The 14,905-nt window shown below is 44.8% G+C and overlaps 1 protein-coding gene across 1 annotated transcript in view; it reads left to right on the top strand.

Moving 5' to 3' along the window:
- MOXD1 (monooxygenase DBH like 1) overlaps positions 1-14,905 on the top strand; it is a 51,910-nt gene that overhangs the window by 24,220 nt on the left and 12,785 nt on the right. The window contains exons 5-6 of the mRNA XM_066622742.1: positions 12,723-12,902; positions 14,565-14,667. Of these exons, the coding sequence (XP_066478839.1) occupies positions 12,723-12,902; positions 14,565-14,667 (283 nt within the window). The remainder of the gene's footprint in view (positions 1-12,722; positions 12,903-14,564; positions 14,668-14,905) is intronic.

The raw sequence follows: 14,905 nt of genomic DNA, 5'->3' as shown, positions 1-14,905 counted from the left end.
GTATGTGCATGCATGGATGTACACATGGCAGTGTCTACACAGGCTCTAATAGTGGCAGAGGTGTTTGCACACAAGCCTTCCATGCAATACAGGTAGTTGGTACACTGGTGGCATTGGCAGCTGGATCTGGTGGTTTGGATCTGGTGGCTGGATCTCTGCTTTCAAAGTCATGGATGTTAGGCAGTAAGATAAGAAATTTGTCTAAACAATAGTAAAATACAGTTAAACACATGTAACATTCATAGTATGTTTTAAAACAACGTTACAAACAGATGGTAAAGAGACCACATGCATATTTTAGATTATGGATATTCTGCACCATCTTGTAATAATTCCAAGATAGTTTGTGCTATCCTACCTACCACAGGTTTTTCAGATGACGTAAGAGCATATGACCAACAAGCTTAACAATTATGGCTGAGGTATTCAATCTGTGTGTCACGCCTCACTAGTGAGGTGTGGCTAGCCTCCAGGGACATCACCAGGCATCTTGGGGAGAGAAGCTGCTCTGCTCTACTCTGCTGCATATGCCGCCTCCTGATGTGCTGCTTTTCTGAGGCTGAGAATGAGGTGGGTGGGGCAGTGTGAAACATGGCGGGGGGGAAGTGGGAGAGAAGGCTGGCTGGGCAGGCAGAGGTGCCTGGTCTCATGGAGCTCTCTCCATGTGCAACCTAGCCCCAAGGACTACATTTCCCAGTGTGCCCCTCACTCTGGGCATCCTGGGATTGGGCACAGCTGCTTGGGAAGGAAGGAGCCAGCCTGCTCCTAGTGGGGGGGAGGGGCGCGGCGGCGTTCAAATGCCCCAGCCTGCATCCCTCTGTCTTGCCTGGGTGGAATAGGGGTGACATCTGCATGTTGGCTGTGTGTGTGTGAGCCGCCCCCATCTACTTTGGGGTGAGTTGTAATCTTGCTGTATGTGGCTGCAATCCTTTCCACACTTTCCTGGGAGTAAGCCCCATTGACTCAAATGGGGCTTACTTCTGAGTAGACCTACAAAGACTTGGGCTCTGTGTCAGTTTAACCAAGGATCCTCACCTTTCTCTTTTTTCCTCCCCCTTCAAAAAAGAAAAACCACTCTTGATGGCTTTTTCTGCAGAAATTGATTAAAAATAAAAATCCCCATTTCTTTTTAGCCATTCCCCTTTTTCCTCCTGCCTCCTTTTGGGGAGGGGGGTACTCTGTTGGCTGCTATTGTAAGAGAAAAGGCACAATCCTACCTAGGTTTACTCAGGAGTAAGTCTTATTGTGTTCAATGGGACTTACTCCCAGGAAAGTGGGGTTAGGATTCCAGCCAAACAGTCTCTAGGTCTCAGTCTGCATCAGTCTGCAATTAGCAGATACAAACAAAACAAAGTCTTCCCCTCCTGCAAATTCATCACTTCCCCCCTCCCTTTCCAAAACCCTCCAGGTGTGCTGCTAACAAACTCAGGGCACAATCCTAACCAGGTCTACTCAGAAGTAAGTTCTATTTTGTTCAATGGGGGCACTGTCAGCTAAGTGTGGTTAGGATTGCTGGCAGCCTTGTTTCTAGTGTATAATTATAACACCTTCATCCCCATTTTGGGGGTAACTGAGATGAGGTGTTGTAATGGGGAGCCGTGGCCAATGGATACAAAGATCAGGGAAGGCGCGAGCCGGAAAAGTTCGAGAACCACTGAATTATGGCATTGCTCATACGGCAGCAAATATTTATAGTGACAGGTCCTGGGACCCATGCATGGGAATGGGTATTGTCCAGAGGGACTCTGAAATCTCCATAATGGGTCTATCTTTTGTCAGTACCTGTAGCAACGGTTTTGCTCTTTGAGCTCTGGAATGGGTTTTATGCCCACTTCTCTTAGGCAGTGGATAAGGTCAGTACAGCCATCTTATTGAACCTAAGCAGGTTTCAATGTGAGCAGTGCCTGGATGAGTAACCATGAGTGAACCCAATGTAAACCACTTCCATGATAAAAGAAGGTGAGTTATAAATGTAGTACATAGAAATAAATCGCTTTCCCATCTAAACTTACTATTTCTGGCAGCTATTTTTGATACTACTATTTCTGATACCCCAAAAGTTGATTTTGCCTTTAAAAGGTCACCTCAGTGTCTCAGCACCCACACCCAATACCACACCTGGTATTGAGGTACCAGCCAGACCTCCCATGACCTTACTGCTGTAGTTTCACTTTTTCTTCACTGTGTAACCCTCATCCCCCTTACTTGCAAAATGGTTGTTTCCCTCACATGTTACGTACTGTACATGAAAACACATGTTGCATATAGTTTTAGGAACACTGTCCAAGGGACACTCCTCTCACTCACACACACACACCACTATGGCCCAAATCCTAACCCATTTTCCAGCATTGGCATAGCTGTGCCAATGGGACGTGTGCTGCATTTTGCCATTGGGTGGCACTCACTGAGGCCACCTCAAATAAAGGAATGTTTGTTCCCTTTCCTTGGAGCTGCATTGCCCTTATGTCAGTGCTGGAAAGTGGGTTAGGATTGTGCCCTAAGGGACTCAAATCCATCTTCTGAGGTGCCTGTACCATATAGTTTTTACATGCAAGTCTCCTATGCAAGGCCTGTGTTAGGGTAAGTGTTACTGGTTATACATAACAGCCTGTGTGTGTCTTGTGGGAGGGTGGGCTGTGAACTGTGTTCCACAGCATCATCTTGGAGTTTCTGCATGTTGATTGTTGGCTTTCATGTGAGGGCATCGTTGGTGAATATCATTGGTGAATATTGTTGTGATTGGTGACTGGTGACAGAATTGCCAGAGCTACTGTGCAAATGGCTTCTATATTGCCTCTTATTTCTACTGCAGCAATGTGTTTTTGGCTTGATTTCTTATGATAGGACCCTGACCAAATTGTATTATAGTCAGGATTAGTGACAAGCTTAGGTGATTCATCCTGTAAATGTAAGACTTTCCTTTTACTGTAGCAGAATTTTCACTTACTTATTAGCAACTCCATTAAACTCAGTGGAATGTATTTCTGGATAAATTGCATATTATTGAGCAGCAAATGAGCATTAGTTTGTGATCTTTGCCTAGGAATGCTAATATGGACAAACTAAACATAATAGTAAACTATTTATATGAAAAACAATAATAGATATTTCGGTATCAATAGGCAATGTGGATCTCAATGTACAATACATACCTGAAGACTATTCCTTTATCAAGGGCTGAGAAAATGTGTGTCACAGTGGGCCCAATCTTACCCAACTTTCCAGCTCCAATGTAGCCACAATGCAGTCCCATGATAAGGGAACACATGTTCCCATTCTTTGACAAGGCTCCAGTGACTGCCCCTCCACCACAGGATGCAGCACACGCTCCACTGGCACAACTGCACCAGCACTGGAAAACTGGGCCCAATGTGTATGCCAGAAACCTATTTTCCTGGATGTGTTTTTTACCCAAAATATTTTGATGTGACTTGTTTAAAAATCATGAGTATTGGCATCTTTCAGCATTATTTATGTTATAAGGTGCAAGATATTTTACATCTGATTTGGGGCCAAGGACCAGTTGCCAAAATACTTTATCTGCACTGGAACAGGCTAGCAGATGCTATTTAAACATAACTTTTCAGAGCCATAGTAGCCTGCCATTAAAAAATAGAGTCCCTTAAAAATCTTGTTGCCATGGGTAACTAGGCTTTTTGACACAGGAACGTATTAGTAATGCCAAAGCCCACAGTGTGAAAAACACAAAGAGGCTCCAGTTTGAGAGCATGATTGATCAGAAGCCAAAGAGGCAGCTACAGCATTTGATACTTGAAGGGGAGCACTGTTTCTTATCTTGCATGATAGACAGCAACTGCTTATTATTCTGTGGCCTTCTCTATGTTTTGCTTCATGCAAATTGCTTCATTGTAGAGGGAGGCAACCAGAACTTCTGTGTTCTGAGCATTTGCTACCTGTACAAAGCACTTTCAGCTCCATAGAATCAGTTTTTCTGGCAAATGTTAGGCTGCATATCATTAGGCTTCCATGTTATGGCTCCTTTGATCTGGCAGATTCTCTCTTCATTCCAAGTTTGGCTATGCCTGTTAAACTTGCAAGATTATTTATTTGGATTATAACCCACTTTATGCTTGACAGCTAAAAGTAGGTGACAGCACTGAAGATGGGTAGCAGCTGCTAGCTCCTTAGTAGAGTTTTTGAGATCTGAAGAGAAGGCTATAAAGCAGAGTTCTGTGGAGTGGTGCTGAGTCCAACCTCAGGGTGTCCCCTACATAGGATTTCAAGACTAGAGGCTTGGGGGGGGGGTCAGAGTTGTGGAAATCACCTCCCCTGAAGTTACCTCTTTCTCAGATTCATCTGCATCATTCCTTGAGCGCAGGTGATCCATTCCCGGGTCCGTGACAAGCTGCTACTGATCTAGGGTTGCCCTATGATGTCCCATGCCAAATGTTAGGAGTATTTTCTATGGAAATTTGCAGTACAGTGAACCCTCAATTTAATGAATTGGTGGGGAAAAGAAGTGTCTGTTAGTGCTGAAAGTCATTTAAATTCAGATACCCATTCTCCTAATTTAGAGCCCAATCCTGTGCTTGGCGGCATGGCTCCTCACCGCCGGGCTCCTGCCTGTGCTGGCCCAGCGCTGGCCGGTGCTGGGTTAGTGCAGGGCAGTTGCCCAACTTCCATGGCTCAGCGATCTCCCGGACCACTGAGCCATGGCACGGTAGACGGGGCTGGGGAGGCGGCATTTTGGGGAGGGGGGAGGCCAGCAGAGGCGGAGAGAGGGCGGGTGGGAGGTGTGATGTGGATGTGTGACACGGGGAGTGGGCGGGCTGGAGGCGTGCCAGGGGGAGGGAGGGAGCCAGTCTGCGGAGCTCTGCTCCACAGGATCCAAGGCGCTCGTGGAGGGCTCTATGCCCTGCATGAGCACCTTTACCTTAGTCAGCGGTAAAGTGAGTAGCCCATTTCAGGACTGCTTACTTTACTCGGGGTAAGGGGACAAAAGTACCCTTCTTCCGAGGCGCCTCCCGTGGTAGCCTGGGGTGCGCAGGATCTGGCGGCAACTGTTCTTGGTACCACCAAGCCTGGGTGCCCCAGGCATCTCAGGATTGAGCTACCCATTGGTGGGAGGAGGCTTGGAGGCAAGCCTATCTACCTCCCTTGGCACTGGTGCTGCCACTGTTACGACTTCCCTCCTTTCCTCCTATGAGCAGGATACTCTATTCCCGACGCTGCTGTAGGAATGAATTGTTCTTCAGGAAGTGGAGCAGCTTCCACTTCCTAGAGTTGTCACAGGAATGGAGAAAGGTGAACAGTGAGAGTGTAGAGGAGAGTGATAATACCAGTCACAGTGCCTCGGGAATTCTGGAAAGTAGGTGAGCCTTCCCCCAGCACCTTTGATTTGACTACTTTTGACTACCTTTCAGAGCTCCCTTATTGCTGAGCAAGCTCTGTGAGGTAGATTGGCAGCCCAATCCTATCCCCTGCTATGTTATAGCAAGCAGCAGTGCTCTGCATGCTATGATAGGGGAGCGGTTGGACAACCTAAAGGAGGTGTTTTTTATTTATCTCTTGCTAGGTTGACTGATCATCTATGGGTCTCCTTGAACCTGTGCCAGCCATTTTGCCAGTGCAAGTCCAAGGAGAGCCAGGGGGCATGTCAAGTTGCAAAATGGGGGATGGGATCCAGTGAAAGTCGCTGCTGCAGGATCCACACTGTCCTGCACTTGACAATCCCCGTGCCCTCCCCTTCCTGCTCACAAGCTGCCCCCTCATGCCGCCCTACTTGCCCTGGTGCCATCCAGGGTCAGCAACTGAAGGGATCCACTACTGCAGCTGACTTGTGGCAGCAGTCTCAAATGGCCTGGCAGTGGCACAATCTTCATGCTGCCACAGGGCGTTTTACACCAATGGAACACTAATCCTGCTGGTATAAAAGGTCCATTGGATTGGGTTGTTAAAGGACCGCTGTGGACATCAGAAGTCTATTAAATGTAGGTCTGTAAAATTGAGGGTTCACTATATTGCTTTTGCATAACCATGCCAAACGAGTTAATATGAAAAATCCAAAACACAATAACTAGCTTTTGTATGAAAAAAACCATATAAAGGCCTCAGTCCAGGCTTTTTTTGTATGCGCTAAAGCTTTTTCAACTGGAGAGAAGCTTTAAAAATTGCTTGGTGTGTGGTACAGAGGCTGGTGGGAAAAGGGGAAGATATTGCATCTCCTTACTCTAAACAATATTTTATTAGGTTTCGTTGTTTCAGTTGATCACATTTTCTAGCAAGGTTTTTTTTTTTTTGAGTTTAGAGTTAGGCATCATTTACTGGCTTGAATAATTTTGGACAAACAGCTGTGAAAAATAGCAGTCTACAGCTGTAACTTCAAAAGAAGCAAAGCAAACAAAAAGAGATGGGAAGGAGTAATAAGCAAAGTTCCTTGACTTTCTGATGAGATGTCACCTTAGGAGGGGGTCTGATTTGTCTGTGTATGAGGGCCATCAGAATTTTCTCTTTGTTTAATGGTCACTTCCTGGAATACTTATGTATGTGGAGTTTGCTGTAATCCTTATTATATCTGTATATCTATATTATATCCCTGGGGGCTAGGGATAAGAATAGGCCCTCAGTTTGGCTGTACTAATTGTAAGAGGCGACTAAACAGCCACCGGGTAGATGGGACTCATTAGCCTGGGAAGGCAGCTCATCTGAGAGAAGGAAAACTCTGATCCCAAACCTCCACTGCTTTGTGGCTACATCCAGTTATGGAAAAGGCTTCAGGAGTCAACCTGGAGGCAAAATCTGGAGCCGGAGTCCCTGAGGCAGTTCATGGCTGAACACAGTCACGTTCTGGCAACTCCTGCGATGCCGCTGGAATCAACCGTATTGGCCTCTGCCGTTCCATTGGACCATTTCAGCAACGTGGAGAGGGGGGATTTGCTGCATCTGTCCTCCATATCTACTTTACCCAGGCTTTGCGCACTGGAGAGGACACTCTGTTCCAGAACCACCATTCAGAGCGTGACACCATAGTCTTCTGAGACTGAAGGATGCCAACTCTTTAACTCTTATTACATCTAGTTACCTTTCTATCTAATCTTTTAAATTATTCTAATATATTAATCTATTCAGTATGTTACATTGGTATTTGCTACAGGTTCAGCCTATTTATACACGGATTTTTTATACACGGATTTGACTCAACATGAATGGCCCCTGCAAATGAGAAGGAATGTGCTGATCCCTGGAGAAGGGGAAAATGCATCCCTTTAAAATCAGTTTAAAAAACTGAACAGTCCTTTAACAATAGCCTCTTTAATTAGAGAGGGGGGGCAGCAGGCTAACAATCCTTCAATCCTTCTCTCTCCTGCGGACTCCTCCCTTCCCCCAGCAGTGAAAGAAAGGTGATCATTTTGCATTGGTGAAGGGAGGGGCTGAATGAAGTGCTGATGGATTGTCTTCTTAATGACTCTTATCTTGGAGTCAAAAGGTCAGCAAGGCTGTTTTTCAATCACTGGAGCAAAGAAACTTTGTTTTTTTTTTATCCATGTGAGTGCTTGAAATGGAACCCACGTGAATAATTAGTCTCAACCTGTATATGGAATATTGTGGCATACTTCCTGTTTCTATATTTTCCTTGCATTTCTTTGGAGATAGAAGGAATGGTGATAAAGCTGCCTCTGTACAGTTTTCAGTGATTTACCCCTGCCAAAACAGCCCCTTACACTGCATCCCACTTTGTTCTGCAACTTTCAGGAGTCACTTTGTATGGGGCTCAGAACCTTTCCTAGAAAGGAAGAGGAAGATAAGGACTGTAATGATCACTCTTCTTAGTGTGTGGTTATCTGGTATAGTATGATTAAGGCCCAAATCCTAACCCACTTTCTAGCTCATAGCGGTGCCAGTAGGACATGTGCTGCATCCTGCAGTTGGGGGGGGGGTACTCATGAAGGCCTCCTCAAAGTAAGGGAATGTTTGCTTCCTTGCCTAGGAGCTGCATTGCCCTTATGTTGGTGCTGGAAATTGGGTTAGGATTGCATTCTAGCTTTCTTTAGAAACAAACCAATGCATTCACAAAATGATTTCAAGCACTGCAACTTCTAGAGTTTGACACTAATTGTACTTCCATTTCAAGTTCAGCACTGATAAACCAGAAACCACTTTTTGTATTGCACTTGAGTTTGTCTTCTGTGTCTGCTACATAAAAGTGCCATGTAAAAGATGGACATCAGCAGGAATCAGATAGTCAGCGTGGAAGGGCCAATCCAAACTCTTGTGCTGTAAGACTTTAGGGGCTGTTCGAACTTGTAATCTTGGAGGCCAGTGCATTTTTGCAGCAGGCTTAGGTGTAGAGGTTCCCTTGCTTGGAGGGTTTGCCATGCCAGGTTTAGGGTGGTGGATAGTTGGTAGTTGTTTGAATTCACTGCAGCTGCATAGGATAACTAACATTTTAAGGAGCCATGACCATTTATCACATAAGTAAGCTTAATTGCATCCAACTACACCTTCTAAAAACTCTATAATTACTTTCAAAATAGCAAACAATAGGGATTTGTGTGAAAACCTACTATTTAAAAAGTGTCTGAAATCTGTCTAATGCTGAATAAACAATTCAAAACTAATCTCTCCTAAAAAAGCAGGTCATGTAAGACAAATATCCAGACATCTGGCTAGTTTCATGTTTCTCACTTTGCATTTATGTAAAGGACTGTAATTTTGATGAACTGCCCACCCACAAGTTTTCTTCTTCTGTAAGCAGTGTTTACTATAACCCATAATGAGGAGTTTCTGGTAAAATGTTGATTGCACGTGGCTTTGGGAAAGTCTTCATACGTGTTGTTTCATGTCCACAATCTCTTTGAAGCTGAATAAACAGGATAGTTGTGGCAGATCCAATATTTGGCTCTGAGAATGTATTGCTGTATAACAAGAGTTATACTTTCTATTGGTTTTAAATGTAGTTGTAGAGGGGCAGGGATAAAAAGAACTAAGGATTCAATCCTATGACCCTGTATCACCGGCAATGGAGCCCAGCATCAGCACTAGGATTGTAAATGTGCTGTAAAGCACATTTACGACACTGGCGGAGGAGGGAGCATGGACACTGGGCCTCAGTGCTGGGATGACTACTCCACAACAGAGACAGCAGAGCATCTTTTTGGGGGAAGGCAAGGGTGAGGCAGTACTGGATAGGGAGAGGGTGGATCAGGGGGAGGGCTGGCCCAGGAGGGCGGGGGACTGGCAGAGGCTTCCTCTCCAAATCCAAAGCTCTGTCTGGCTTGCAAGCCCATCATGGAGCTCCTTGGGTCTGTGCCTTGCCAATTAGCTGGTGCAGACTTGAGGAAGCCCATTGCGGAGGCTGAGGCTTTCCTTGGGGGAAGGGGACAAAAGTCCCCTTTCCTTGAAGAGACCTTTGGTGGTTTTTTCCAGCACCCGCAGGATACAGTGGTCACCATTTTGGTTCCTCCAGGTGCTGGAAAGCATATGTTTGGGCTGTAAATGATTGCAAGGAATTAATAATAATAATACAGGTATTTATATACCGCCTTTCATGGTCATCAGATTTCTCCTCAGACTTTATTTCAAGGCGGTTTACACAGGCAGGCTATACTAAATCCCTGTAGGGATTTTTACAGTTGAAGAAGGTTCTGTCTTTCAAGAACCACAACATTTCAGATGGATCCTTTTATGATCTGGTATCACATTCTGGCTTCCAGTTTCCTATCATGCAAGCTGACAATCCTTCATATCTCACTTGAAGAGCGGCCAAAGAGCAGATGGAAAAACTCGGCTTGGCTTGTCAGCTGCTTCAAGGTCTCGCCGTTCACGGTGCCAGTGGCCTCGAACTTGTGACCTTCGGCTGAGGCTCTACCCTCTAGACCAGACCTCCTGCCCCGTCAATATGCCCCATGTCAATATCCTGCCTCCTGCCCCATGTCAATATCAAGACATGTTGTGAATATCTTTCACATATAAACCAGTTTTGCAAACTTGTTGCCTCCAGTAGCCTTGTATGGAGGTATGCATCCATATCCATATACCATCAAAATAATAGCGTGGATAAATATTTGTGATTATGTGATTCTAAATGGAGACCAGCTAAGCACACAATCTATCCCTATCCCTTGCATGAATAAGTGTATTAATAGATGCCTCCTTATTCCTGAGGAAAGATATTATGCTTCTTTTATATAGGTTACACATAATTTCTTATTCAGAAAAATCTCAAGTATTGGCTGTTTTCTCACTGACACTGGTAAGATTGGATCTCTCATAGTTGACATGACTGGAAGTTGCCAGTGTGAATTGGAAGTGACTTCCGGTCATGTCCAGGAGGTCTTCTGAGGCCCTCAAGCTGCAGGCTTGGCATCCATGGATATTGAAATTTGCTGATGCTGAGTCCACAGATAAGAAGGGCCCACTATGCACACTTTCCTGAGAGTAAGCCCCATTGACTACAATGAGACTTATGTCTATTCAATAAGAATAGAATTGGGCTGTAGTGCTTGTGAAGTGTAGATGTGAAGCTACAAACTTTTGGCCATTGTTGTCTTAGAAAGTGTAAAGCATGTATTTGGCCCTAAGAACTGATCTAGAGCAAATGGGTGATTGCCCATTTCTGACTGCAGATGGGTGCTTGCCAGCCCAATCCTACACTGGCTGGGCACCAGCAAACCATATGATGCACCGTCAGAGGCTGCTTTACAGCTAAGCAGTCTCTGTCAGCGCATGCTATTGGGCTAGTTGCAGGGGGACCGGATGGTCTCCCACACACCAGGGGATAGCCGAAGACCAGCCGGAGCAGGTAAGGCTGTCCAGGGGGTATGTTGGAGAAGGACAGAATAGGGGAGGGATGAGTGTCTCTATGGAGAAAATTTATCTCCTTACTAAAATTCTCACCATAGTCGTCTTAAGCTTAGAAAGGCATTTCTCTGCTGACACTTCTAGTCATGAGTGTTTATAACTTCACTTCTGAAATGACATAGCCTCCCACAAAATGCACTGTGGAGCCAGAAGAATAATGCACAAACTGTTTGCTTTTAGAAGATGTTCTTTATCTTTTTTCCGTCAAAAAGAGAGCTGAACAAAAGAATACTTGTTTGAATTCTTGTTAGTGTTCAGGAAACTGACAATGAAAATATGTGGCTTGCTAACTTTGGTGATGTCCTGTTGCTTTGAAGAGACTTTAAAAAAAAAAAGTTGTGAGTAGAAGCCCAGCAGGTGTTGGATGTCCTAGAGAGGCAGGTGGGTGTATCACTCGTCTGGACAAGTACCCCATTATTTCATGCAGAGAGAGAGAGAGAACATTCCCATAACCTTTTTACTGATCCTCTTTGTATTTTATTTAGATGTTCTGAGCTCTGTAGGATTCTCACCCTATTATAATTCTATTTCACATCAGCGTAGGTGGGTTTTGTTTACATTTTCAGTAGGACTTGATGACAAAACTCTCACTGATTTTAGTTCAGAAAGACTGCAGTATTAATTTATCTTTACTCTGTCCATTTCTGATAGTTCTGTGCTAGTCAGAGTTTGTGAGCATTTCTATTTTCTGTATGAAGGCCTTTCGAAGAGGAGAAAACAGCATCAAGCTGAGATGCAATTCTGCATCAGTACTAGTTTTGCTGTGGAGTGAAATAATCAGTGAAAACTTATTGCAGTGCTGTTTTGCTTTCACATCAATGCATCTGTGGGGTAGTTTGGTTCAATGAGGCTAAAATAAAAGCCCTCACCCAGTACTGTACACTGGATGTTAAGATGCTGTCCGTCTCTCTGTTCTCACTTCCATGTCATGACTACTCTGTCAAAAAACACAATGAGAGCAGAAATGATGAGGCCAGGCATGCATGCATCTCTATTGCATGCATCTATTGCAGCATCTCTAGTCACATGCTGAAAGCAGGTTTTGTAGAACAGTTTTACCAGATGACATGGCAGGGCACAAATATAAATCAGTGTATGTTCCAAGGGTTAATGCATCTCTACAGTGTGCACTCCAATGCCTTTGAAATGCTATAGTTTGTATTATAGTATATTGTAGTTGCTACACTGATATCTGTTCTATGCAGTGGGTAATTAATTGCATCAGTTTTAGGACTGCACCAGTTTTAGGCTTGGCTTATTGACAAAGGCATTTAAATGTTGTTGACAAAGACATTTAAAGGGCCAAACTACACATTGTGACAGAGTGTGTCAGTGTGTGTCTTTCTCTTCCAATTTTTTTTGCCCAAATAGTGACAGTGGAGAAAGGGATCTAGATATGACCTGTGGCACGGAAGGGAAGGGTTAAGCCCTCTTTTCTTTATGAAATCTCTAACTTCAGCTGCTATTGGCCATACTTAGGGCACAGTCCTAACTAGGTCTGCTCAGAAGTAAGTCTTGTTTTGTTCAATGGAGCTTACTCTCAGGAAAGTGTGGTTAGGATTGCAGCCTTAGAGAAACATATTCCCCACATTGGCAGATATTGGTGTCAGTGCTTGATTTTCATCAAGAAGATGGTGAGGGGAAAGATTATCACCCACTGCCCACTCAGTGGTTTCAGTCCAGCACCCTCCCACAGAAACTTTCAGGTAAAGGGGAGTCATTCATTCCTCTCCGTCCTCATGTCTAGTTTGGCCCTAAATAAAATTGTAAAATTTGAATTGTAAGATTGAGCTGTTGACGTTTGAAATCATGGGCCGATAGGCTTCAAATTAATCTGGTGTTAACATTTGGCAACATTAAACAGTGTTGCATTAATGTGTTTTTTGTTATACTAACAGGTTGATCCGCTGATACAGAAGGGCCATGAGAGTTTGGTGCATCATATTCTGCTATATCAATGTAGTAGCAGTCTAAATGATAGTGTGTTGGATTATGGTCATGAATGCTATCATCCAAACATGCCAGATGCTTTTATCACCTGCGAAACAGTTATTTTTGCTTGGGCCATTGGAGGGGAGGTAGGATAAAAATCTACTATGACTTATTTACCAACTGGACCCTATGTAAATGTGTTTCAAGATCTTGTCATTGGCGTGTTAAAATACTGTTTTTACAGGAGAACTGTAGGCCATCCTGTCCATGAGGCCAACTGAAGTGGTTGCCTTAGGCAGAAGACTGGAGGAAGGGTGCCCATCTCTCCATCTACTTTTATCCAGTGCTCCTCCTTTGCCTTCCACTTTCTGGATTGGAAAAGGAAGAGTGGAACAAAGAGGAAGAAGACATGTGGAGGAGTGCTGAGCTAGAGCTCTGGAGAGTGGGTGGAGCAGAAGCTGGCACATCATCATACGGGGGGAGGGGGGGTAGCAGTTGGCATTGCTGCCTCAGGAGTTGGGAGATCTTAGGCCAGCCCTGGTAGGAAATATTCTTAAATTTTGACAGCCTGCCAAAGGAAAGTAGGTAATACCTTCTAGGTAGGTAAGAATTGAATTCTAGGTAGTGATTGACTTCTAAAGCCCAATTTAAGTTTCTGTGGGCCCAATCCTAACCCCTTATGTCAGTGCTTTCCAACACTCCCACAGTGGTGCCAATGGGACGTGTGCCGCATCCTGCAGTTGGGTGTCACTCACAGAGGCCTCCTCAAAATAAGGGAATGTTTGTTCCCTTACCTCAGAGCTGCACTGCCCTTATGTCAGTGGTGGAAAGCACTGACATAAGGGGTTAGAATTGTGCTCTGTATGATACAGAGATCTGGGCCTTTCAAATCTCAGATAATTAGAATTGTATCCAGTGTAGATTATGCATCATTATACAAATATGAATCACTTAATGATGGAAACACATTCCATGAACCCCATTGCTAGGCAAATTTGTTGTTGTGCGAACATGTATATTCTCACGGGTCAATGGATTAGCTGCAGCAAGATCAGCTCTGCATGCAGCCAAATGCACCCTGTTCCTCCTTGCATCTCCCTACCTTCACTTTCCCTGCCTGCTGGTCTCTGCCTCCCACCCTCCTGCCCCCTTCTCTTCCCTTCCCTCCCAGCTTCCCATCAAAGTTGACTGCACTCTGGTCAAGACTGCATCTTGCAGCCTTCGCTCCAGAGGCTGGAGCTTGCCTGTTAGAGTTAGGCGGGGGTTGGGGGATATCTCACTTCCATCCATCTGAGTCACCCTTGCTTTTGCAGCTACAAGTTTGGGTGTGAAGAAGGGCCATGTCAGCTGCAGACCCTGATTTGCAGGAGCAATAGCGGCCGCTAGGCTTGCCACCACGTGCTCACCTGTCCCTGCTGAACCGTGGGCTGCATGTCAAGCCAGTTGTGCCCTGCATCCATCTGACTGGCAGGCAAGCCACAGCTTCTCTTTCTCTCTCTCCCCCCCCCCCCCACAACTCCAGCAGATACCTCCCAGCTTCCTGTCAAAGTTGGCTCCATGCTGGTCAAGCCTAGTCAAGCCTGGTCTTGCAACCTTTGCTCCAGAGGCTGCAGCTCAACTGTTGGAGTTGAGGGGGGAGAAGGAAAGTGACTTGCCTGTCAGTTGTAAGGGCTACACCAATACATGTGAAGAACTTTGCATGCTTGTAAAGTGCTATGCAAATGCTATTGTTAAAGATATGTTCCAAACTAGGTCAATGTATTATAACTGTCAGTATTACCTAGTTAATGACATTTTTCAAATTCCAGGGCTTCACATATCCTCCTCATGTTGGCTTATCTATTGGAACAGCAGCAGACCCTCAGTATGTGCTCATGGAAGTCCATTATGACAATCCATCATATCTGGAAGGTACGTTTTTTCACTCCATTGTAACTTCTATGCCAATAAAATATGCCTGCATGATTATATTCTGTAGTCTGTCCATACAAGGCAGTATAAATGAATTAACTGTGAGAGTCCATACTTTTTGAGGGTGGCAATACAACTGAACATTTTCTATGCGACTGTCATAGAACTTGCTTGACCTTGCCCAGATTCATTGGGAGATGGTACATGCACCTGATTACAAGTGACTGCAGAGATTCCT

Source organism: Tiliqua scincoides, chromosome 1 (assembly GCF_035046505.1).
Source record: "Tiliqua scincoides isolate rTilSci1 chromosome 1, rTilSci1.hap2, whole genome shotgun sequence".
Taxonomy (NCBI): Eukaryota; Metazoa; Chordata; class Lepidosauria; order Squamata; family Scincidae; genus Tiliqua; species Tiliqua scincoides.
The sequence above is the reverse complement of the archived record's forward strand: the minus strand, read 5'-3'. Positions and strand labels throughout refer to the sequence as shown.